Source organism: Cuculus canorus, chromosome 3, assembly GCF_017976375.1.
Source record: "Cuculus canorus isolate bCucCan1 chromosome 3, bCucCan1.pri, whole genome shotgun sequence".
NCBI classification, from domain to species: domain Eukaryota; kingdom Metazoa; phylum Chordata; class Aves; order Cuculiformes; family Cuculidae; genus Cuculus; species Cuculus canorus.
In genome coordinates, this window is record NC_071403.1 from 86,297,707 (window position 1) to 86,321,873 (window position 24,167).

Consider the following 24,167-nt stretch of genomic DNA (forward strand, 5'->3'; position numbering starts at 1 on the left):
CAATGAAAAAAATGCTGCCACTGAAGCTGAGAAGGTAGAAGATGGGAGAGTTATAAAAAAAAAAACCTGCAGAACCCCAATAAATTATTCATAACTCATTCATTTGGTTTAACTCTGCTTTCACCTTCCACTTGAGCAGGACAGAAACTTCACTTTGTTGTTCACAAGAATGGGAGGCAATGATGCATTCTGCATAAGAACATGATGTTCACTGTTTGTTTAAAAGCTAATGAAAGCCAAACTACATCATTATGTAGTTTGCTATAGCTTTGGCCACTTACCTTGTTAGGGTGCCTCAGAAATGCCCTTTTCTCTTGCAAAAAGGGTTTGGAAACCTTTCATGAATGTTTTCTGAGCAGTGATAAACTGCAGTAGCTATGAGAGGGGCCCAGGGGGAACCCTGCTGCAAATAATAGGTAACAGCAGTTCATACGTAACCCAGTTCTTCCCTGAGCATGCTGCCCTGTGTGTGATTTTATCAAGATTTATAGAGCACATCGGCTCTTTGTGTCCATGCGTAAGAAAACTGAGAGCTAAATAGGTGCTGCTCCCACAGGGAATGGCAATTAGAAACAAGATTTCAGTTTGCGCCCAAGAACCAGGAGGAGTTGCTGTTTCTTGGCTTCTAGCACTTATTTTTGAAAAGCATAAACAAAACATGAGAACACGACTATTAAAATCACATGGCTTTACTTATAAGTGAGTTGCACAGCACACTATGGATTACTGAGTTACAAAATGGTGTTCCTGACATTTTGCTAATAGGCGGAACAGGCCACTGCAATAAAAAGGAAAGCTACGTTAAAAAAAACCAAAAACTAAACCAAAAGAAGAGAAGGCCAGCTGTACATTCCTCACTCACTGAACTCCCCAACATAGTCAGCACTATAACCAGACGTCCCAGCAGACAAATACCTGTTGTACAGCTTTGCCTTTCTCAAGCCACAGTAAAAAAAACAACGGAAATCAGCCAGTCTGGCTAATGCCTGACACAGTGATTGTACGTATTTGGCATCTCTTCACTAGGTAGAAGAGCTGGTTTGGTGCTCGCTGCATTCCTTCTCAGCCATCCTAAGACTGGCTAACGAAACCCACGTCTGATACAGGCGGCACCTGAAATAAAACGGATTAAGGTTGCTACTGTGCTTTGCAATTTTAACAAACCAACCAAACCCCCATGCTACACTCATATCGCCTCCACATACACTCAGCAGGGTTTAGGAGAGTTATGTGTATGTATCAATCGGAAAAAAACCCCCAAACAAGCTACTTAATGTTACTCTTCTTCTAAAGCGCTGGAAATATTTTTGCCCTTTACAGCTCCAGATGTTAAGGTGGGATGCAGAGGAACAAACATCTGAGCTAATGGAGTTTATAGATGTCGGGGAGGGCAAAAATTGCAGTTCCTAAATTCCTACCTTGGTGCTCAGAAGCCAAGGGCCTTCCTGCACCTCTGGACCCAGCGCTTTCCTAACACCCGTGAGTGTTTCATACAGACAGTTTCATGGTGATTCCCAGTCACAGTGTGAGGGCCGAGGGCCATGACAGTGCACAGCCAACCCCACTTATGCTACTGTGCCTTCCTGCAAACGCCATGCACCTCCATGCCAACGGTCCTGCCATGTCCTCCTCAAACCTTTGTCTCTGTTGTTTTATTTGAAGGAAGATGTTCAAGAAATTGGCAAACATGGTTTCTAGCCTGTATTTTACACCTGAATTCACTTACTTCCCTTCTCTACCATGATATGGCAAACACAACTTCTCCTTGAGGGAGGGAAAAAAGCAACAAAACTCCCAACAAACAAAAAAACCTTTCCTGTCTGCCCTCTGCTGTCTGAGTGATTTCAGGCAGAGAAGCAGTTCTCTGTCCCATTCAGCCTGACCCCGACCTCTGGCTCCTTCCAAGGAGGTGCCAGTGCTTTCAGCACCCTCTTGGGTTTCATCAGCCAGTTCTCAGGCTGCTCTTCCCTAACGTGCATTTCAAGACGATGGGGCATTCATTTGGAGATCTTCCATGCTTTCTTCTCCTTTCAGGTTTTCCAAACATCACATTAAAAGAAATAATAATAAAGCTTGATGTATGCTGTATGCTAATTTAAGTGCTTGTCTTCATACACCTCACCCTCTCTCCTACCTCTGCCGAAAGGCAGGCTTGGCCCCTGCTTACCCACTGAGCGGCTGTCTGCTGCGCTCCCTTGTCCTCCATCCCATCCTTGCCCTGCAGGGGACCTGCGGCAGCTAGAATGGACTCGTACAAGTGCTCTGCGCGGGTTTCTAGCACTTCCGACTGTTTCGCTATCAAACCCAGCGTGTCTTTCAGAGCTGGAAAACAAAAATGTATGATGGAAGTGGTAGTAGTGTGACAATGCAATGTCTGTAAGAGCAGAATGAGTGAGTTCCACTCGCCTGGATAGACTTTGGAAGGAAATTGAGTGTTAGAAATCAATAAGGTGATCTTCATCTCACCCAAGCTGTGTTACAGAGTTCGGAGGGGGTGGGAATCAACCCAGGAGGCTCCAGGCTAAGAGTAGAGACACAGAAACAGGGGCTCCCAAAGGAAACCTTTAGGACTTTGTAAGAAAGCCCATCGATAACACTGCACTCAACTCCTAAAGCCCCTTTGCTGGCTGAAGGCACAGCCTGCCCTTGTGCAGGATGCACCACATCTCTAGAGCGACTGCCCAATGTGTGCCGTACCACCAGTCCAGCTGGGGTGTCTCCCCAGACTGGCTGCCAACACCCGCCCCAGGATGCACCCAGTGCAAGCAGGGTGTGCAAATCACCTTCTCCTGCACCGGATGAAAGTGCCTCCTCCCAGCTGCACGCTGAGAGCATCCCCCAGCCCAGCAAGAGCTGGCCATGCTGCAGGTAAGATAAAAAAACCTAAGAAGGGACCCATAAGAGGCAGAAACACGCCTACTGCCCATGATGGATGGCACGGTGCAAGGCAAGGGTCGAGGCATGGCACAGTTGAAAGCACTTGGGAATATTTGCTTCAAGCCTGCAAGTCTCTGGACAGCAAGGGAGGTGTAAACCCCTTTTCAAACCCATACAGCTGCTGAATGGCAAACCGTGTCCACTGCTTCTCCACCTCCACCCATATGGGGTCAGGGATTTTGGGAAGCAGATGCTATGGACAGCATCACCAGCTGTGTCCAGGACTAGCCCTGCTCAAACACTTCTCCTCACCTGGTGAATTTGATGCCATGCAGTCGAGGAGAGCTTCTCCCCTCTCCAGGACGCTCTCCGTCAGGCTCCGGTGGTTGGCCACGTCTTTCCTGAACTCCTGGGTATTGAAGGAGAAAAGTAGCAGTGCTTAGTGGGATTTTTTGGAAGAAATACATCTGTGGCAGGTTGCCTGGGGAGCAGTATCCCTGGAGCAGGAGTGGCTTGGCACTGCTTGCTGCCCACAGCATGAAAGAAGTAGAGGAAAAGCCAGTGGCAACACCTACCAAGTAGCGGTGCAGCGATGCCTTCACGCTCGCGGTGTCTGGGGAGGCTGGGACCCAGCTGTCGGTGATGTCTGCAATGCTGTACAGCCAATGAATGAGCTCTTCCAGCTGGCAGCAAAACATCTACTTAACAAAGCATAAGAAAAGGGGTTACCGATCGATTTCTGCAACAAAGATAGGGCAGGGATAGTGATAGGTAAGGCAGCAGCATTTCCAAAGGCAGCGGCGTTTCCAAAAGCACCAGCTCTGTCCTGCGTCTGCCTCCTCTCAGCACACAAATATCCCTACGCCTGAGAAACCAAGGGTCAACAGACAAAAGGCAAAAAAAACCCCAAACACATTAAACCCCTAAACACACCACAAAACCAAGAATTGAGGGTCATCACGGAACAGCTGCTATGGAGAGTTGTCAGAAGGCAGCAGCACCCAAGCTGAAGGAGGAAGTTTGTCTCCACCACTTCCCAGCCGAAGAGCCACCCTCCTCCACACTGGAGCCACACAGTTAATTTGCAGTTGCTTTTCTCCAAGGGTTTGTCTCGTTCAATTAAGTGCTTTCATTTATTTTTAAAGTGTCTCGATAAGGGATTATTTTTGTAAGAGGCTGCATGAAGCACAGGGGCCCATGTTCCTGCTGAAACCAGACTACAGACCTACCTGTGCTCCCTGGGAGTTAGGGTTTGGCCATAAAGCTGAGCTGCATCTTGCTGGCACTGCAATTTGGGGCAATAAATAAACAAGGCCAAGATGAAATGGCCTCAAGTTGAGCCAGAGGAGGTTTAGGTTGGATATTAGAAGAAATGTCTTTACCAAAAGAGTGGTGAAGCCTTGGAGCAGGCTGCCCAAGGAAGTGATGGAGTGTCAGTGGCCATCACTGAGCCTAGTCCTGTGATGCTGAGCACCAGGGAAAGTGAGATGGTTTCTTGCTCCATCAGGAGAAATTATCTGCTCTGATGAGCTCTCCTGCATAAATTACTGCCAGCTGCCAGACGTCAAACATCGTGCAGAAGGGGAAGCTTTAACTGGGCCATCAACACAGGCACATTTTATGCGAAATCTTTCTATAAGAAACTTTATTTCTCGTTTCAGCCTACCTTAACACAGTGGGCAAGGGACTCGCCCCGCTGGCTCTTCTTTGGATGCCCCTTGGACTGTGGTTCATGTAGGTACGTCCCATCCAATGTGTCCCTGAGACTGGTTGGTAGGTTAAGCCCCCGCAGAGGATCTCCATGGATCCGGCCACACGATTCAGTGTTTTCCCAGCTGGGCTTTGGAGAGCTGCAGGGGGGCCACCGCCCAGCATAATCCTCAATATTCCCTCTTTTGTCCTTGACACCTGCATCTCTGAAAGGAGCCAACACAGAGGAAAGGTGCTGCCTGCTGTCGCGGCGATGTGGAAGGGTTTGGTAGTTGTGCCCAGGTGTCCTTATAGTTAAGGAAAGACTGGACAAAAACTGAGCCAGCCTTTCTAGCTCCCGCAGTTTTGGAGGCAGGGAGAGAAATTCTTCATCACCCTCCCACTCCTTCCTCAGGGGAAGCGCTTGTGTTGTTGGTAAAAACCTGCTAGTGCTTTTCATCTGCCCGTGGTAGTGTGGAAAGGGGCTCCCTCCAGTACACCAGCTTCTCCCATCCACAGCGGAGCAGCTGAACAAACTTGGCTCAGCTGCCTCCATTGTTACATCCTCCACAAAACCTCTAGAAGGACGAGAGGAAGCACTCTTTGCAAAGGATGCATTTGCAATAGGTAAAGGTTCATAGTACAAACCCGTGCCTGAGCAGCCTCTTTTTCCAGACCTTGGGGTGGAGAACCTCTCTGCAGAGCCCATGAACCTCCAACATTCTTTTTCTCTGCCTCCCTGAGCCTGCCCACCTCGGCTGTATATGCTGGTGGACCTCAACGTGCCTTCAGGGGAAACAGAAAAGCTGTCCAAACCTATTCCTGAGTCATGGAGGAAAGGTTCTGGCACCTTTCCCAGTTTGTATCTTGGCTTCAGCGGATAAGCATAATCCAGCAAGTCCTCGTACTCTTTATTGGGGTTCCAGTGTGGTGACCGACGGTCCGGAGATGGGGGTAACGAATCCGGTATGGCACACGCCCAGTAATCAGCTTGGTAGGACGACATCCCTCTGACACGCTCCATAGTGGCGTGACCATCAAGCAGAGCACTGACAGGCTTGTGCGCCCACGGCACCTTGCCTTTTGCCACACTCCACCGAGAGCACCGGTCCTGGGCAGCAGTGGCCGCAGGAGAAGGCACATCCACAGTGGCTGGCAAGCTTCGGGACGGCTCTTTGGAGAGACCATTTTCTTCTGAAGATAGAGTGGAGAAGCTTGATGCGGAGCGGCTCCGCAGGGCGCTCTCAGGGCTTAGGGGTGCTTGGGGCTGGGGCTGCAGGAGCTCTGGAGAGGAGGAAAATGGGGACTGAGCTCCCAGCCTTTGGCTGTGTCGCTTGGCAAGGGCATCGTGGCAGTTGCCAGCGAGGATGCTCTCGTCTGCAGAGCTGTGCTGGCTGGGAGGGCTGGACACTGGCTCCCAAGAGCCTGATGCCTTCACCTGCTTGAGGACAGGGGGTGGAAAGGAAAGGGAGAGAAAGAGACACAAAATGAAGCACAGCATCTAGACAAAAGGCTCCCTTCTGCCAGAACACGGAAATAAAAGCCCAGCCCTGGACCTGCCACGAGAAGAGGATGGAAGGGGAACTCTGTTCCATCTACAGGATGGAACATGCAACTGCCCAAAGCCTAGAGAGGGGCTTGTTTTTATGGAAACGCATCCCAAGGGCTTGGGAAGCTGCACGAGTCATTTGGCAGCAACAGACGCTTATTTAAGGAGCCTTGTCCCAAAGGGCTTTCCAGCTCCACAGCAGTAATACAGGAATGGAGACAATGGCTAAAGTGTTTGAGCCCAAGCTCTTCCTCACTGCACGGCTTAGCCTGAGGCTGGGGTGGCCACATTCTGGCTGGAAGAGATAGAAAGCCCTCACTAGCACAGCCCAGACAAGCAAGTCCCACTTCACCTCTTGGTGATACGGCAACACCTGCATATACAACCCTCTCACCTGCTGCTCTTCTGAGGAGAGGAAGTGCTGGCTAACATGATGAGGCACGTTGCCATCGGCGGCTCTATAAATTAACGTCTCTGTCTCTGAGAGGCTTGCTCTTGCTCTGGGAAATCCGGATATGGATCCTGAAGACAATTCTTGGTGGTAGCTCGAGCCTCCCTGGGTAACACCAGTGGCCAAGCAACTGTATCCACTCATTGCCACACTCTCTGTCCCTTGTGGGCAAGGCTTGGCTTCCTCTGTCCCTAAAAGCTGGCGCAGGCTGTCTGTTAGCTCTGGGTAGTCCGTCTCCACCTCTGTGCAGTCCCACCTACCACTGCTCCCAGCCTTCCCGCTCAGTGATGCTTCAGAAAGTGATTTTCCCACATCCACAGCCATCAGGACAGAACTTCTTCTGCAAGACAATGCCAGGCCTCAGGCTCTCTGCAATACACAACACAGTAGAAGCAACTTGCAACTCCCTCATCTCCACATCAAGTAAAGAAACTGGATATATCTAACCACCAAGACCTTAAGTATGTTCTAGGTGAGACCCCAAAAATTGTAAAGTCGCATCTTGGTGCAGCAGGTGGGCAGAGGAAAGACCAAACCTTCATGTCTCAGCAGCGTTGTCTGGTTTTGAGGACATGATACACAAGGAAAATCTAATTAAACTCTGTCTATACTGAGAACTAATCTGTGCTTTATACCTTATCAGCGTGGTGCATCCATGAATTAATGGCCAATCTCACAAAGAGTTTCTGCACCATAAGGTTACTGGGCCCAAATAAGAGATCATTAACTAGTACATAAAGCATCTCTTAGTGTGACTGAGCCCTGAAGGCTGTTCGGGTAGAAAGTTGAGGGGTTTTTAAGAAATGCACTCAAACCTTTGAAATGGAAGCCACACACAAGTGACAAGTATATATAAAAAATTAGAGGAGGTAGGAGGCTCTAAACCCCAAACTTGGCACTTAGCTCTGCAGCTTCTATCACAATTCATTGAATTACCTCTTTTTGACATTAATTAATGGAAAGACTTGTTCAACCAGTGACACATTTTCAAGTGTGCTGTAGAGCCAAGCCCACTGTACCTTGCTACAAATCCTTCTAACATGAGATATTACTCTGGAAGCCTGAACCCCGGGTGCTCCACCACCTCCAGTGCTTGCCAGTGCTGGACAACCAATGAACCAAATCAAGGAGACCGAATATAGCACATGGGAGATAGTGTTTTGCAAACACTAGCCAGAGCCAAGCACCTCTAACAAGCGGAGGAGGTCTGTGGAGGAAGCTGGGTGAGATAGTTTTGTAGCTCAGATCATGCAGCTTCTACAGAGTCATTTGCAAGACATGCAGTTGGGTGTTGCCACGGAGAACTCATCCTTTTTGATTGACTGATTAGTGTTGGATGTAAACATTGCAGTTCTTAGTGCATTTTGTCGATTCCCTGGCAATACCTCTCTGCTGCAATGGCTTCTCCAGGATTCAAGTAGTTTCAAGGCCAGGTTGGATGGGGCCTTAAGCAGTCTGATCTAGTGGGAGGTGTCCCTGCCCATGGCAGGGGAGTTGGAACTGGATGACTTTTAAGTTCCCTTCCAACCCAAACCATTCTATGACTCTTAAGTTGTAGTGGATGATTCTGCTTACTGATCACCAAACGGTGACCATGACCTTCTTCTGATGCAGCTTTGGTTTAGGGAAGTGTTTTTGTGCTTCACCTTGGTCCGGCCACTGCGCAGAACGCCATCAGCTGTTATATAGAATCCATTTTTCACAGAATTGTCAGGGTAGGAAGGGACCTCTGGTGATAATCTAGTACAACCTCCCATGTCACAATGCAATCAAGAAATTGATTTAGTTGCACAGAAATAGCACAAAGCAGACTTTGTAATGGCCATTTTTTTGATATTCGTTCAGCTTGCATGACACCGATTTGTCAATCTTTTTTGCATTTCCAGTTTGGTGTAAATGTCAAACAACTATTGAATAGGCAATGTTTTGTTCTTCTGCAGCCTCTCATTGCTTTGTGTGGTTCCGCTTCAATGCTGGCCCTCAACTGGTTGTCATCTATCACAGAAGGACATCCACAACTCTCCCCATCTTCAAGGCTCTCATTTCCATCATGAAATGTTCAGAACCAATGTTGAGCTGTGTGTTGTTTGGTAGTTCCCTAGCCAAACTTTGCTGGATATTGCTAGCAGGTTTTGCTGCTTTACATCCCTTTTTGAACTCATACATAAAATTGCTCATATTTTCTTTTTTCCATCTTTAATTTGAGAGCATAATATAAAAAAGAATAAACAGAAAAACCAAAGTCGTTAGGATAAATAAATAGAGCAAATTTTGTGCTTCAAAATGGTGTGCTGCATGAGCACAGTTACGTTTCGTCCAAAACAAGTACCACAGATCATGACAAAAACGGCAGTTATTTTTGCACTGACCTAATAAAATTAACAGAAAAAAAGGAGGAAAAAAGTATTCCCAAACAATACTTGGAAGTGGGAACAAGTTGATACCCACACCCTTCAGCAGCTCTCTTGTCACAATCTCATTTTATGATCCACCTCTCTTCATGTATCCATGATACAGACTTTTAAGTCCAGTGGCCTCTGAGCCCAGGAGGCCCCTGGCAGGTTCATCACCTCCCATTGGGTCCTTCTGAATCAGTTTTGTTTAGACAGTAAGGCGAGTGAGTATTAGCAAACTAAATGCCAAATCCAACTTACAGGTGATTTAAATACCCAGAAAATCCCCTGAGATATATTTGTTTGCTGGCTTTGAAAGCCAGCGCCTTGGCTGCAAGGAGAAATGATGCTTACTGGTTGGACGACTCCTCTTCCAACCAAAACTTAACAAGTAAAAAGCTGCCGGGGGATAAATTGTAAGGTATTGTATATTAAATTCCAGGATCTGTTTCACGGCCTAAGAGCCTGCTTCAGATTCACAATTTTAGGTGTGCTTTCTTCCATGAGGCACAGCAGGTGATTCAGCAGAGAACATCATTAATTATCATGACATGAACAAGCATCTCACTGCCTCTAATCCCTCCTTGCACGTAGTGACAGCACTATACGTCCAAAAATGATCCAGTAAATGCAAACCTTAACAGAGCAGAGGGCACTGGGCACCTGCAGCTTAGGACATAAACACTGTAACAATCAGCTCTGTTGTTGGATAGTGGTTTTAAAAAACATATAAAAGAAAAGCTAAAGAAGGCATCAAAGCAGACTTTAAAGTTTCAAACTGAATGCATAGTAATTCATGATCAGCTTTAGTACCTCTTCATTTTTAATAAGATGCCACGTTAAGTTCAAACTGACATCAAACCTCATTATCTCAGATTTATCAGCTCGAGTCAGTCAGACCAGTAAAAACAACTATAAAAAGCATATATAAGCCTGATCTCAAATCTGAAAAGCATGTATAAAGCAACATTAAAAAAAAAAAATTACAGGTCACAACCCATCTGTTATTTTTGTAACTGCATGCAGGAGCATAAAGGTTCAACTACTCTGAACTTCCAGGACTGTTTTCCTTACAGATGCAGCATGCAGTGATATACATTTCTATCACGTCTTCAGTATTTCAAAAAAGAACAGCTGCTGGTTCACAGGTATGTTAAATCTCCACAAGCTAACGGGAAGCTAAAGAGAAACTGGGAAACCTGCCAATGCACGAATAAGGGTAAATCTGCTTATTTCACAACCTGTAAGGATACTCACAGAGCCACCAGAGATTTCACTGCATTTTCAAAAGCATCTAGTTCAGGCAGCTAATTTCAATTAATTTCAGGGGGAGCTGGGCATCCAACCACATTTGGCTAAAAACTACATGGGGAAGTTGCACACATCCCATATGCAGAACGATCAGGCAAAAAGCCCTATTTAAAAACAGAGTGAAAACGCGAATGCCACTATGTGCAACTCCCAACTACAAGAGCAGCTAGAAAATAAGGATTCTCACCATTTACCAACAAAACCGGAAAAATACAGAAGTCAGGTGGCCAGTGGTGGTGATGCATCAGGCTTGACCCTCACGGTGGGAAGAAGGCAGACCAAGCCTTTGGGCAGGATCGACACGGCTATGAAGAAGGATGCACGACTACAGCTTTAGGCACGGTGGAGAATTTCCACTGGCCTTAAAACCACAGGAAAGGAGCCAGAAACCCTGGTCACACCCAAGCTCTCAATTGTCTGGCCAGCAATGGGATGGCACAGAAACACTATCCCACCACCGGGTTTTCATGCTATCAGATGAAGGCAGCGGCTGTTTCATTCATTTCAACTGATGACGCTCCATGGGGATCTCTCAAGAAAAGCGATCCCTGAATTTTTCCACGTCAGCAGGAGGAAGCTGCCTGCCAAAGAGCTGCACAAAGCCCAGCAGACAACACGAGCTCTGTCCTAAAGTGACGTCCCACTGCCCGTGGGGGTCACTTGGCTGGCAGACCAACACGAACAGTGTGCACTGATTGAGTTTCCACCTCCCACCAGCTTTGGTTTCGCTGGGCGGGGTTTTTTTTGCTGATTTGGGAAAATAAACCACAGGGCTCTCACCACTCAGGCCTGCGGGATACGAGTTTTGGTATCTTTTTGGCTCCTTTTCTCGCATGCTCCCTGCCCAGAAAGCCTTCCCCCAGCTGAAAACAGGGCAAATGGACCAAAATAATAGGAAATGAAGGCCATAAAGCCGAATAGGCCCCTTACTCTGGAGAAGCCAACAACTGCTGGAGGCACGGATGGAGACACGGGTAACGGGGATGGCTTCCACCGGGACAGCCGCCGCCGCCCTGGCCCCGGAGCAGCTCCCGGAGCCCCGGCACCACCCCAGCTGCTCCCCGGTCAACTCGGACTCACTCCTTGCAGCTCCCGAGCTACTCCCCGGCCCCCCTGAGCTGCCCCTCGAGCTGCTCCCCGGGCCTCCTGGTCCCCCCGAGCTGCTCCCCGCTCCCCCTCGACCCCGAGCTGCGCCCCTGGAGCTCTCAGAGCTGCTCCCCAGTCTCCCTGGCCCCCCACAGCTCCCGGAGCTGCACCTCGACCCCCGACCTTCCGAGCTGCTCCCCGGTCCCCCCGACACCCCGGAGCTCCCGAGCTGCTCTCAGGTCCCCCCCGGACCTTTCCACAGCTCCTGCAGCTGCCCCGCACGCCCCACCCGGAGCTCCTGGAACTGCCCCCCGGGCCCCCCTGCAGCTGCCGGAGCTGCTCCCCGCCCTCCCCTAGCTCCCGGGCTGCTCCCCGGTCCCTCCCGGACCCTCCTACAGATCCTGGAGCTGCCCCACACGGAGCTCTTGGAGCTGCTCCCCGCCCCCACAGAGCTCCCGAGTTGCTCCCCGGACCCCTGCAACCCCCACCCCCGGAGGTCCCTGGAGCTGCTCCCCGGTCCCCCCGAGGCCCCCAGAACTCCTGAGCCGCCCCCAGGTTCCGCCCCCCCCGCCCCGTCCCGCACCTACCGAGCCGCGGCCACCTCCTCCCCGGCCGCGCCCCTCGTGGCGCCGCAACCAATGGGAGCGCGGTCGCTAGGTGAACCGGGGCGCCCCTGCGACGCGGCAGCCAATGGGAGCGGAGCGTGGCCACGGGGCTCGAGGACCCTCCAGGCGCCGCCGGGGCCGGGGCAGCAGCGCCTCCGGTGCCCTTGAGGAGGTCCGCGGTGTTTCCTTTTATCCTCTACTTCCCGCACTGGACGCCTCCGCTCCTCTCCGGGCGTCACCGCGCTGTTTCTGCGGCACAAAGCCACCTGGAACCGCTTGTACGCGAGTGATGGCTGTACGTGTGACGGCAGAGGGATTTCAGCATCCTGCCAGCACGATGCAAAGCCCCTGTAGCCACGGGAGCTCCTGCTGCAGGGCAGAGCTCGGAGGGTGCCCAGGGGCCGGGTCATGCCCTGCCCTTTGGGGAGATCCTGCCGTGGTTTGAAGCAGGGTGCTCTGGGGTTTGTACCTGCCAGACTCTGCTCCGGTGATGGAGCGGCTGTATCCCCACGTGTGCCTACATCCCATAGACAATATAAACCCTCCCTTTGATACAAGAAGTGGTTCCTGTAACAGAAAGGAGGATTTTTTTTTATTTAAGCTAAAGCAGAACCAAATTTCATCTAAGTAATTGTATTTTTTGAAAGTTAGATGCAACGTCCCTCTGAGAGTGTGTTTTCTTTCAGGCAGTGTATTTTCCAGACCCTGTTCATTCTTTGGAGATGATAACGTCTTGTGTGCAGTGTGATCTGTGCTGAACTGATGTCTCTTCTTCTGCAATCACTTCTGTTTGCAGCCTTTCCCTGTCTCAAATGCAAGGTCAGGCAGAGCTGGTGCCAAACTCCAAATTCGGAAGAGTTCTGACTGTTGTGAAGTTCATAATAACATTAAAATTAGACCTCGGAAAGAAATAGAACATGCATAAGATTTCTGGGAAAATCTATCCGTATGCACGTAGGTGGGACACACATCCTGTCTCAGCTCTGGTCTTGCTGCATATGATTGATGGAGATAACTGCCTCGTGTCTCCCAGGCCTGATTGAAGGGTGCTTGCTTTCTAAAACTCCAAAATGAGTCTTGAAGCGTTTATTTGCTGTCATTTTCAGCATCACCCTTGTTTACATCCATAGGCTGAATCTGGGTCTGCATGATTTGTTCCTGGAGCTTATTGCTCAGGTAATGATGAGATTTCATAACAGCCAGTGACGTGATAACACACTTCATGAACAACATTGCTGCCAGCTTTAGGCAGGAAGGACCAAAGAGACGTCTTAGGTTTGCTCAGCGGGCTGGTGGCAGGGTGAGGAGAACAGCACGGGTATCCAAAGTCTCTGGCTAGCGCCTTGGTCCAGTGGTCAAGCTACTCAGTCCTGCAGCATGGTCCAGCTCTGCTACCTCGTGTATTATGGTCCATATTCCCACCTGCTATAACCTGGATTTATTCTGCTGACCTCATTGGAAGCTGGCCCATTTACCATCCTGGAGGATCTTGCTTTTTCTCTCTAGAGAAACAGAGTGGGAGTTTTCAGGGCTGTTTTAAAAAGCGGAGCTGTAATGCCACATTCTTACGCTGTACGGTGCTCTCAGAAGAATTTACAGCCAAGAAAAAAACCCACACCATCCTGTTTCTGTGTAATATTTCTATATTTGGGGTTTCTTTGATGAATGCTGCAACAAGACTTCCAGAGGGCTGCGCATCCCCCATCTCGGATGCATGCTTTTGAGAGTCGGCTTTTTGTTGGAATTCACACAGGCAAAGCCCTTGTGGAAGAAAAGTCCTCTAAAATGTTGTTTCTTCCTTATTCTCCAGGGACCCAGTTGCCTCCCAGTAGAGGCCGTGCTGATTTCAGGGGAGTCAAAAGGCTGAAGCAGACATGGATGGGTCATGATTCATACCCAGGCTTGGCTGGTTTTAGCTGGTTTAAATTACTTGCAAGCTGCCAGACATTGTTCTCGGAGCTAAATAGCGCTCGGCTGCAGGCTCAGCCCGGTCAGGGAAGGTTCCTGTCCTGTTCTGCCTCAGATCAAACAAGTGCCAGGATGTCTACAAGAAGAGCCAGAGCCCTGCAAAATCTTTCCCCTCTACTTGGGCTCATGCTGAGACAGTGTCAATAAACAAGGGGGGAATAAACTGGTGATCTAAAGGAGAGATTATTTTAAAAAATAACGGAAACTATACTAATTTTTTTTCCTCTGACATCTGGCCCTCTTTGTTAGGAACTCTGCTGAAAATAGCTTATTTGATCTATAATACAGGTCAAACCCACCCAAAGTCATTCAAGGCTGGCAAAGACTATCATGGGTATATTCTTGTTGATTTAAGACCTCAGGACTATTTCAGACTTGTGCTTTTCAGCAAGAAAGTTCTCCAGAAAAAAACCCAAAACTGAATTATTTCATTGCATCTGCGGATACAATAATTCAGCATTAATTCAGCAGTAATGCCCACATCTATAATGAGAGGTAGAGTTTTCTTACCATGATCAGACTTGAAAGTGGTGCATTTCTAGTATAGGAGAAGAAGGGACAGAAAGATTCCACTTTTTTCAAAAAATGCTACCTTCTTGATGGGAATTTCCATGGTTTTGTACAGAACTGGATCCAACAGGAGTGCCAGCTGCATGTATCCAGAATTTTAATATGCCCATAACTGATAATGTGCTGTTATCCAGAGTTTTCAGCACATCATCATGTAATTTCTTTCTACCTTGAATGGTTTTACACTACAGGCCAGACAGTTAATGCCCTGCAATGAAATCTGAAGCCTGGATGGGCACCATGTGCTCTTGCATAGCATCTGCACTATCTTCGCATCAAATTTCAGTCTAACAACGCAAATGTTTGGGATGGATGAGATGTCAGCTAATGTAGGGCTTGGACATGACCTAGTTGTTCCCAGAGCATTGCTGGCAATATTCATAGAGAACTACAGTGAAAAGAAAAACTGGTTGTAATCACTTTGCCATCTTTTGGCCAGCGGTATGGCATTATCTGTGTGGAGAATTTGCCTGTCTTCAGAAAACTATTCCATTTCTGATGCTGTGCCTCAGACAGCCAAACAGTTAATAAGACATGTAACCCTTTAGTATGCCTGCCTGTCTTCCAGCATTAAGGTGGGAAGGAGCTGCCACAAGTTCCCTTTGCTTCTGTTGGCTACATCAAAGAGATTGACATTATTCTGCTCCTGTGTTAAAACTGGTTTATAAAAATACCTGTGTTGCAACCCAACAGTGCCACATTCCTTGCTCCTTAAGGACAGGCTGGCTGTCAAAGCCGTGGGAGGAGCCGTCTTTGTATAAACTGCTCAGGACTCTGCTCACTGCACACTCGCTCTGCCTAACTCCTCTCTGAAAGGTGTTTGCAGGGAGAGGTCCTTCTTGAGGCTAACAACCCTTTTGGGTTGGGAATGGTTGGACTCGATGATCCAGTGGGTCCTTTCCAACCTGGTGATTCTATGATTCTATGATTCTTTTCTGTTCCCCAGAGGTCAGGATTTCCACACCTTGGTCTGTTCCCCTTGTTCTCCTCTTGATTCTCACTCTTCGGGCTCTGTTTGTTTGAAGGTGAACACCTAAGCCTGGTCCAGAACTCCAGCGCAGACTTGGCTATGATTAGGCAAAACTATCGTGGTAGTCCAGGCTGCATTCCTGTTTACACACCCTTGTATAGCATCTGCCTTATTCACAAGCAGGGCATTTGACTCATGCTTCTGACTGCCCATAACTTCCTGATCCCGCTTCTTAATCTATCATTCCCCACCAGTATTAGTGCAGTTAATTACTCTCATCTGGATTAATTCTTTTCAGCCTCTGTTGCCAAGACCTTCTCACAGTTTTTCCAATGTTGCTATGAATTTCAGCCCTGCGCTTTTCCATGTTCCCAGACCTTCTCCTCTAGGTGGGACCTGCAGATTTTCCTCTGTTCCATCGTTTGTATCACTAATCAACTACTTGCCTGCACCTACAGTGGCCCCTGAGGAATCCAGTAGTTCAGCCAGAGGTTCATAAAATCATAGAATCACCAGGTTGAGAAAGACCTCTTGGATCATCAAGTCCAACCATTCTTATCTAAACCACTAAACCATTTTCCTGAGCACCTCGTCTACCCATCTTTTAAATACCTCCAGGGATGGGGACCCAACCATCTCCCTGGGCAGCCTCTGCCAGTGCCCGATGACCCTTTCTGTGAAAATTTTTTCCTGATATCCAGTCTGAACCTCCCCTGGCACAGCTTGAGACCATTCCCCCTTGTCCTATCACCCATCACTTGGGGGAAGAGGCCAGCTCCCTCCTCTCCACAACTTCCTTTCAGGTAGTTGTAGAGAGCAATAAGGTCTCCCCTCAGTCTCCTCAAGGCTAAACCACCCCAGTTCGCTCAGCCGCTCCTCATAAGACTTGTTCTCCAGCCCCTTCACCAGCTTCGTTGCTCTTCTCTGGACACGGTCCAGAGCCTCAACATCCTTCTTGTAGTGAGGGGCCCAGAACTGAACACAGGATTTGAGGTGCGGTCTCACCGTTGCCGAGGACAGGAGCAGAATAACCTCCCTGGACCTGCTGGTCACGCCGTTTCTGATACAAGCCAAGATGCCATTGGCCTTCTTGGCCACCTGGGCACATTGCTGGCTCATGTTCAGTTGGCTATCAACCAACACCCCCAGGTCCTTCTCCTCTAGTCGCTCTAGTAATGCCTAAGTGAACAAGGTCAGACTCAGCTGTGTTGCTTTAACTTCTTTACAAAGTCATAACAAGACTCCTCAAAAGCCCACAATTTTTCCCCACACTCTTCATCACAGCTACTGCTGCACTATTACTCAATGCTTCTTAAAAAGGGGAGCTGCTTCTTTTTCTTCCTGACTTTTGGAGACACACTTGAGAATACGGCTTAACACATCCAAGGCAGCTGACAAATGAAACATGTAAGATGGGATTAATGAAGAACAGAGGAAAAACTAGAGTGACATCTATTTTAGTGTCAACATTGAAGTGCAGAGCAATGAACCCCAGTGCTAGCAGCTGGGCAGTTTCAGATCTTTACCACGTGGTTGTGCAGCTGGACAGAGTGGCAGGATTTATCCCAAGGAAAAGGTCAAATGGAAATTGCATTTCTCTCTTCTGGCCACACGATGTACCCATCACACCATGAACAGCCTGGCCGGGCCACCAGCAGCAGGAGGCACAGCCTCAAAGGCAGGTGTTTCCAATTTCCATATTCCTCCAAAGCATCTCCTTACCTCTGTCCTGGCCCTGTGAAACACCCACACAGCTGCAGAGCAGAGCTAGATGCTGTAATGCAGTGGGAAGAATGGGACAGAGTTGCTATTGTTCAGACGCTTTGCTATTCCTCTTTCAGGATGAAGGTGACATGTTGCTGTGAAATGAATATGGGACAGATGGTCGATAGGCGGTGGCAGCTCATGATCAATGTGAATTATAACAGACAATGAATAATTTGGATTAATTTTACTTTTTAAACGTGAGAATTTACTGTGCCTTTAGTGAGGAATGTGGTTTCTTTTTCATTCTAATTGTTGGGGTGTCTTGGCCACTCGTCGTTTTTATGTTGGCCTGAGCAGAATCGAGAGGCTCTTCAAAAGGAGGATCTGCGGGAACAAATCATCAGTGCAGAGGTTTGTAAAAGAAATATTTGGAATGGTATGAATGAAAACCTGTTCATGTAAGCGTCAAAAGAAATAGCAGAACAGTGGGCTTATGAACGGTTTGTACTCATAACACAACACCATTCCTAGCAAAGCGTTTGAGACAAGGTTGGTTTTGTCAAGCTCAAGTGGTCTGCACACCAATAAGACTGTAGAACACACAGCTGATTTGGAAAGACCCTCTTTTCTGATAACAGGAGGATGGCAGCATATTACATCTCCCATTCCTTCTCCTGGCAGCAGAGAAGGAAGAGAGACTGCTGCAAAGGATCACCACAAAACAAGTATCAGTTCTTAAAGATAACTAAAAAACTGTCCCCAAACTGGGAGGTTTGGTGAAGATTTGTCAGCTGTCATCCCTTGCTGTAAACATTGCACGCAAGTGGTTGGGGCCGGACTACTTGAAAACCATATGTCATTGCTTGTGACTGAGAGTAAATGAAATCTATAAGAGAACAAGTGTGGACAGGTAGAATCAGCTTAAAGTGTAAATAAATATTGTATTCCTCTTCTTTAAGATCTCATACTGAGTTTGGTCTCAGTGGTTTTCTATCTGAGCAGGAATGGTATGGCTAATAGGACAAAGCTAGGTGCCTTCAAGACAGTGAGTCAAATTAGTTGTGCCAATTAATAGTGCAGTACCAGGGGAGCTTAATCTTAATGATTTGGTTGCTGTTGGTTGGAACCTACTTGCTTTGTGAGAAGTGAGTTGCAGATGTCTGCAGGCCTCCCTCAAACTCTAGTAGCTGTAGGCACTGCCATTTAATTTTACTCTGGCACAACACGGCGAATAGAATCCAGATCTGCCTGACTGTGTACATGTTTTGGTGACTCTATAATTACAGTCATTTCCATCGCATTGCTGATCACCACGAAGACAGTGAAGTCATTACCCAGCCTTTGGAGAGGCTTTGCCTTGCATCTCTCTGGTCCTAGGTTTCAGAGCCAATTTGTAATTTGTCTGGTCCCTGGCATATATTTTGACAAACCAAATACTTAATGACCATGAGGATAACTTTGAAAATGTGGAAATGAATCCCAGCTGCTACCCTGCCCGCCCAGTTTAAAACCACAGGTACCTTCCATGGTGTGACAGCTTGACTCTAACATCCAAGATGCAAGAACTTGCAAGAAGAGCAAATTAGGTGTAAGCTCACCAAGCTATTTGCACAGGTTTTGAGACTCCCGAGAGTCTCAAAACGTACAAATTACTTGTACGTTTGCTTGAATGCTCATAATGGGGAAATAGCAGAGATATGATTTTCAACAAGCTAACAGAAATCTACATATTTTAAAGATGACCTGTTAGCACAGCTGCACCACATAACCTGCTCCACTCAAACCATTCATTTCACAGCAGAACAAAATGGTGTTGTCTTTCCTTTAACTATCTGACAGGGCACTTCCCTGTAATTATACCTAGCTTATTCAGACAAAATGTGGATTATAAAAAAAAAAGAAGACTAATCTCCTCCTTTGCCGTAATCTTATTTCCTCTGCAAATATTAAGTTACAACAGTAGCAGTGGCTTTTTTGCTAGCTCCCTCATCTAGCATTCCTCCAGGTGTCTCCTTGGGGTTTCAGCTAGGAAGCGAGAAGACAAAGACACAACCATGGGGTCAGATAGTCTTTTTGGAAATCACATTGATGGTTTCATAAAATTCACATACCAAGACACAATACCAGTCACAATTTTTAAGTTCTACATGGGCAGGTCCTTCAAATTGTCATAGACATATTTGTTGGAAAAGACCTTTAAGGTCATCTAGTCCAACCCTTAACCTAGCACTGCCAAGTCCACCACTAAACCACATCCCTAGGCACCGCATCTACATGCCTTTTAAATACCTCCATGGATGGTAACTCTACCACTTCCATGGGCAACCCCTTCCAATGCTTGACAAACCATTCTGTGAAGAAGTTTTTCCTAATACACGATCTAAACCACCGCTGGTGCAACTTGAAGCTGTTTCCTGTTGTCCTATCACTTGTTACTTGGACAGGAGACCACCACCCGCCTCACTGCAACCTCCTTTGACATAGTTGTAGAGCGATATACTTCTTTCTTCTGGTGCTTGCAAATCTTGCACCCTTGTTTATTAGTGCTGGCATCAGATTTTAAGGCTTGAAACTAACCAAACTGGGATTTTTTTTCAGGATTTGTGATGTTCTGTATTGTGCGTCTCAGGATAAAATCAACATTGTGGAGATCTATGAACTTTTAAATGGAATTAATTTTTTATATCAAAACCACTTTGATAGCAAACCAAGGCCCTCAATTCTGGACTGAGCACACCGCTCAGACTGACTGTGTGTGTCAAATCCAAAATTACCCTCAACTTACCTGTCCAGTTGCCTACTGCAAAGGATTTCCTAGATGATTTCTGCCACACCTCAATCCTGCTCCAGGGAACAAAGACCATCGTCTTGGCAGAAGAGGCAACAGGTCTCTCTGTAAGCCCTTCTGCTCCACTATGGCATACATCAATAAAACACACCTACTATCCTGGGATCTACTAAAGCCCCTTTAGAGCTGCATACTGCGTCAGAGGGCTTGGAGAAATGCTGTCCTGCATAGGCTTGGGCCTTGGGGGAATCGGTTAAATTGAGTGATACGCCTCTCATCAGCAACACCGGCATGCTGGCAAAGGGCACACTCTGGGAAAGTGGACCCAAATACCAAGGGACATGATTCTCATTTAAGGGCTTTTCCAAAGGACTTGGCAGAGAGTTTGCTCAGGTAACAGCCCAAGAGCCAGGTCCAGCAAGACCCCCAGCTGCCTATGCAATGTTGATCCAGGTCAAAGCCTAGGTCCTCTCCAAACAAAGATGGAAACATGAATTCTGTATGGGATGATTTTTATTTTAGATTGAGAAGCTACATAAAGAGAGAACAAATACATTTCCATGAGACAAGGGAAAGAGAGGATCCTATTGTGTCACCCTTCTAGTACAAAAAAATGATCTCAACCTGAGCCACAGGACTGTTTTCTCCCCAGGCAGGCACGGAGAGTTTTTATGCCAAAGGGCACACTACACCATAAACATCTGTAAGCATCTACCCTGGAGTCACACCTCCCCAGACACAGCAATGTGGTCTTTTTTTTTGCATATGTGCACGTAGTTCTGTTCTTTGTAGATAACAAAAAGGCTGATACAGAGTCACATGGGTCAAACCCATAGCTTTAAAAGAGTAACAGTTACAGATGTTCACAAGGATCAACACACCCACATGGCACAAGTACTTAGTAGAGTGGTTAGTCTAAGCACTAGGTTTTATATGAAGGCAGATACCCTTGTATCAGTGATACTGGATTGTACTGGAGCAGATGGCAGTGAATTTCAGAGTTCATCTGTCTGTCATTTTATTAAAGTAATTAATCAAATGGCTTAGCGTATAAAAATACAAGAATCCTCCCTCCTAATTAGAGCAATTTCTGTTCATGTAGAAATAAAAGCACACACACGCATACACACATCTGAGGCAGGATTGCTGACAGAGTGCTTGTAGGATAAAGAAAAGAAACTCACTTTCCCTGTCCCACACCAGTACATCATGTTTTCCCTCCTGTCTCCAGGGATAATGGAGTCTCTCACCTTTGGTGCATAGTTATGTTTGAAAACCAAACAGCAACTTGGAATTTGTCCTGAAGGGAATCAGGACAAGGCACCTTTAAGGATAATAAGGCAGATTGCATACCTTTGCTGCAGAAGGAGACTCCGTGTGTTCTAGGGGTGGTCCTGCTGTCCCTGAATCTAGAGGGATTAATTAAAATCTAATCAAAATCTTCACCCTCACAAAGTGTGAGTGAATCCGTCCCAGTTTGCAATAAAAAAGAAGCAATTCAGTAAAAGAGGCTTATGCCCCATTAGCAGAGGTACACTCAGCCAGCTGTAGTGCTACGCATGGTCTCCGTCCGCTACAGCACATGCTTTGTGGATGACCTTACAAAGCGTGGCCAGGATAGTAAGAGAGAGTCTAAATAAGACCATATTCTTAAAAGACTGGAATATTCAGGGATGGCAAACACCTTACCTCCACACTGGTCTTCAGGGAAGTAATGTCAACAGAGAATCTATTGTAGGTCAGAGCAGAAAGGCAGCCAGGGCTGGGCTAGCTCAGTCACAATTATTTGACACATTAAGTGTAAAATGTCATTAAGGTATTGCCTTAATGAAATAGGATTTTCTTCAGCCCAGCCCATCCTCCAAAGCTGAAGCTACAGTTTTGTCCTCTCATAGTAGGATGTGGGACAGTTTATGTTCTCACATGGGACTAGAATATCTTTAAGCGTAATCTATGTACTATAGCAGCCTGGTCCTGCTGGGGTCTGGGCGGACTTCAAGGACCACAGCAGACTCCATAAGAGGGATAGAAAGAAGGAAAACCAATAAAAAATAAGAAAGCTTTGCTTTTGCATGAACACTGACCATCTAGGAAACATTTTTCTTGTGGGAGGTACCATGTTGTAAGAACACTGTGAACACATAAAATGCCTCCAGTTATAGCCAACAAGTTTTAAAAACATTTCTCCACTGCTACTTTACTGAACATCATCATCTTAAAGAGGACCAGACCAAAGCCCTAGGCTGTTAAGGAAGTGCCATCTCCATCAGAAGTCCACTGAAAGCTGAGGAAATTACACTAATGCACGCCAGCAAAGGCCCTGGCCCATCCATTTTGTGGCATTCCTTCTGGTTCTTAAAAAAACTTACAGTCCAAACTAGTTAATGCTTGGAGTATTTTTATAGTTAAGCACAACTCTTTCTGTGGGAATGTAATCCAGGGGGATTCAGGCATGTGTAAACAGTTTCCTTCAGAGATTTCCTTTGGTAATTTCTTTCTGCAACACGTAACTGCAATTAACGTCAGTTGCACTGACATGCCACATGCAGTTTAGCTTCAGTTACTAAATGCATGCTTGCAAAAGGAGGGTACTACTTTCTCAGTGTTTTCATCGGGAGCAAGCAAAATCTATCCTAAGGAACATCTAAAACCAAAATTCTTGGTCTCTGTGGCTTAAAACCACATTGTTAACTTCGCATTACAACAGGGTTGCTCCAAATTCATTTCCTCACACTGGTTTCTGTTGGTAGGGCTGCTTGCCTTGCAAACAGCTTCTGTGGCCTTGGAAAAGACAAATATAAATGTTTCTTGAACAGGACTTCAAGTAAGAGCAGTTGGGCTGCTGAAATGTCTGCAGCCCTCACCTCCTGCTGGCGCCAAGGATCAGTGGCTAAATCCAAATGAGCTGTCATAGTTGTTGAGGATGATGTATCTGCTGACATCGAGATAGAATTTGAGAAGTAACCATGCTGTGAACTCCTGAATGATAGAGATTGTCTTTTTCTTTTTCTATTAAAAAATCCACCCTAAAGGGAAGATAAGTCTTCCCGCCTTCCATCTCTCCAAAAAGAGGAGTGATCATCCTGCACTCACATGCTATCAGTATAGTACCAATACTCAAATACGTTTATAAACCCCTAGACATTAATTTTTTTAGGGAGGTGTTTGTTAGCTGACAATGAACGTGGCTTCAGGATTCAAGATCTGCTCCTAGCATACATGGCAACTCTACATGTGACTGAAGAAAGTGTTTTTTCACCTTTTCCTGCAGGCTTTCACTTGCAGCTGTGAAATGGTGCCTGCTGGTCACAGATGTCTGTAAAGACCCCATGCAGAGAATGAATATTGTGTTAACATTAACTTCCCAAGCTGGTGCTCAGATGTGAAGAGAGAGAGCTACGGGAGCCAGATAAGGCTCTTGCTCACTTCTTATCAGACTTAAAATTTTCAGTGGCAACAGTCTAATTGTTTCCCCAGTGTCTGGAAAAAGTTTCCATTCATTTGCCATACCCTTTTCCCTCCTCCCTGAAACTAAAGAAGCAAGGGAACACAGCTTTCACCAATATGCGTGCATAGATAACAAGCTCTTCTTTGTCCGCAGAGAATAATGGCTACCATGCACTTATCTGAAGAGCATTTGTCCTAGCTATCCTGCAAGGAGGAATGTGGGTCAATCCCCGATTCAAAACTGTACCGTTATTTCTCGGTGGTCATGGCTAGCAGCCAGGAGCTGCTTATCAGAGCTCCACGCTGGCACACTGCATGCTTCATTGTTGCTCACTGATGATGCACTTCAGAAACATCAGCACTTGGCGGCTGCCTCTCCCTGCAAATTCTGGCCAGTCAGTAGACAGGGATTTGCATCTCTGCTACATGCCAGACAGATGCCTGCACTCTTTTTGATGCTCTCTGTATCAAAATGCCGAGGAAAAGATGCTTCCTTCAGGTCACAGCTTCTTTATCCACTTGCTTACTCTGCCTTCTGTGATGTTCCCCCTGCAACTCCAGCCCTTCCTTCTTTTTCTCCACCTTTTTCCCCCATACTGCCAACAAGACAATTTGTTCTTTTATTTTTAAAAGAAGTTAGACAGAAACTAGTCTGTCAAGACTCCTGATTTAGATGTTGAATCCATGGTGAGGTCTGTTAATTTAGCTGAACCTAATCTGTCCTGGCATGCCAGGTGGAAATAGAAGGAGGCAGAC

At 46.9% G+C, this 24,167-nt stretch overlaps 1 protein-coding gene across 4 annotated transcripts; it reads right to left on the reverse strand.

Moving 5' to 3' along the window:
* Positions 1–636: 636 nt before the first annotated feature.
* On the reverse strand, positions 637–12,081 carry CEP68 (centrosomal protein 68). 4 transcript variants are annotated; one of them, XM_054061680.1, is made up of 8 exons: positions 11,201–11,407; positions 10,458–10,575; positions 6,510–6,935; positions 4,544–6,004; positions 3,453–3,575; positions 3,190–3,286; positions 2,168–2,322; positions 649–1,113 (listed from the first exon to the last, which is right to left on the reverse strand). In XM_054061680.1, the coding sequence occupies exons 3-8, from the start codon at positions 6,888–6,890 to the stop codon at positions 1,072–1,074; spliced, it is 2,259 nt and encodes a 752-aa protein (XP_053917655.1). In that variant the 5' UTR covers positions 6,891–6,935; positions 10,458–10,575; positions 11,201–11,407; the 3' UTR covers positions 649–1,071. The 4 variants fall into 4 exon arrangements, with proteins under 4 accessions (XP_053917657.1, XP_053917655.1, XP_053917654.1 ...); XM_054061682.1 differs by lacking the exons at positions 10,458–10,575; positions 11,201–11,407 and adding an exon at positions 11,944–12,081 and having other exon boundaries at positions 637–1,113; positions 6,510–6,906; XM_054061679.1 differs by lacking the exons at positions 10,458–10,575; positions 11,201–11,407 and adding an exon at positions 11,944–12,009.
* Between the last annotated feature and the right edge of the window lie 12,086 nt (positions 12,082–24,167).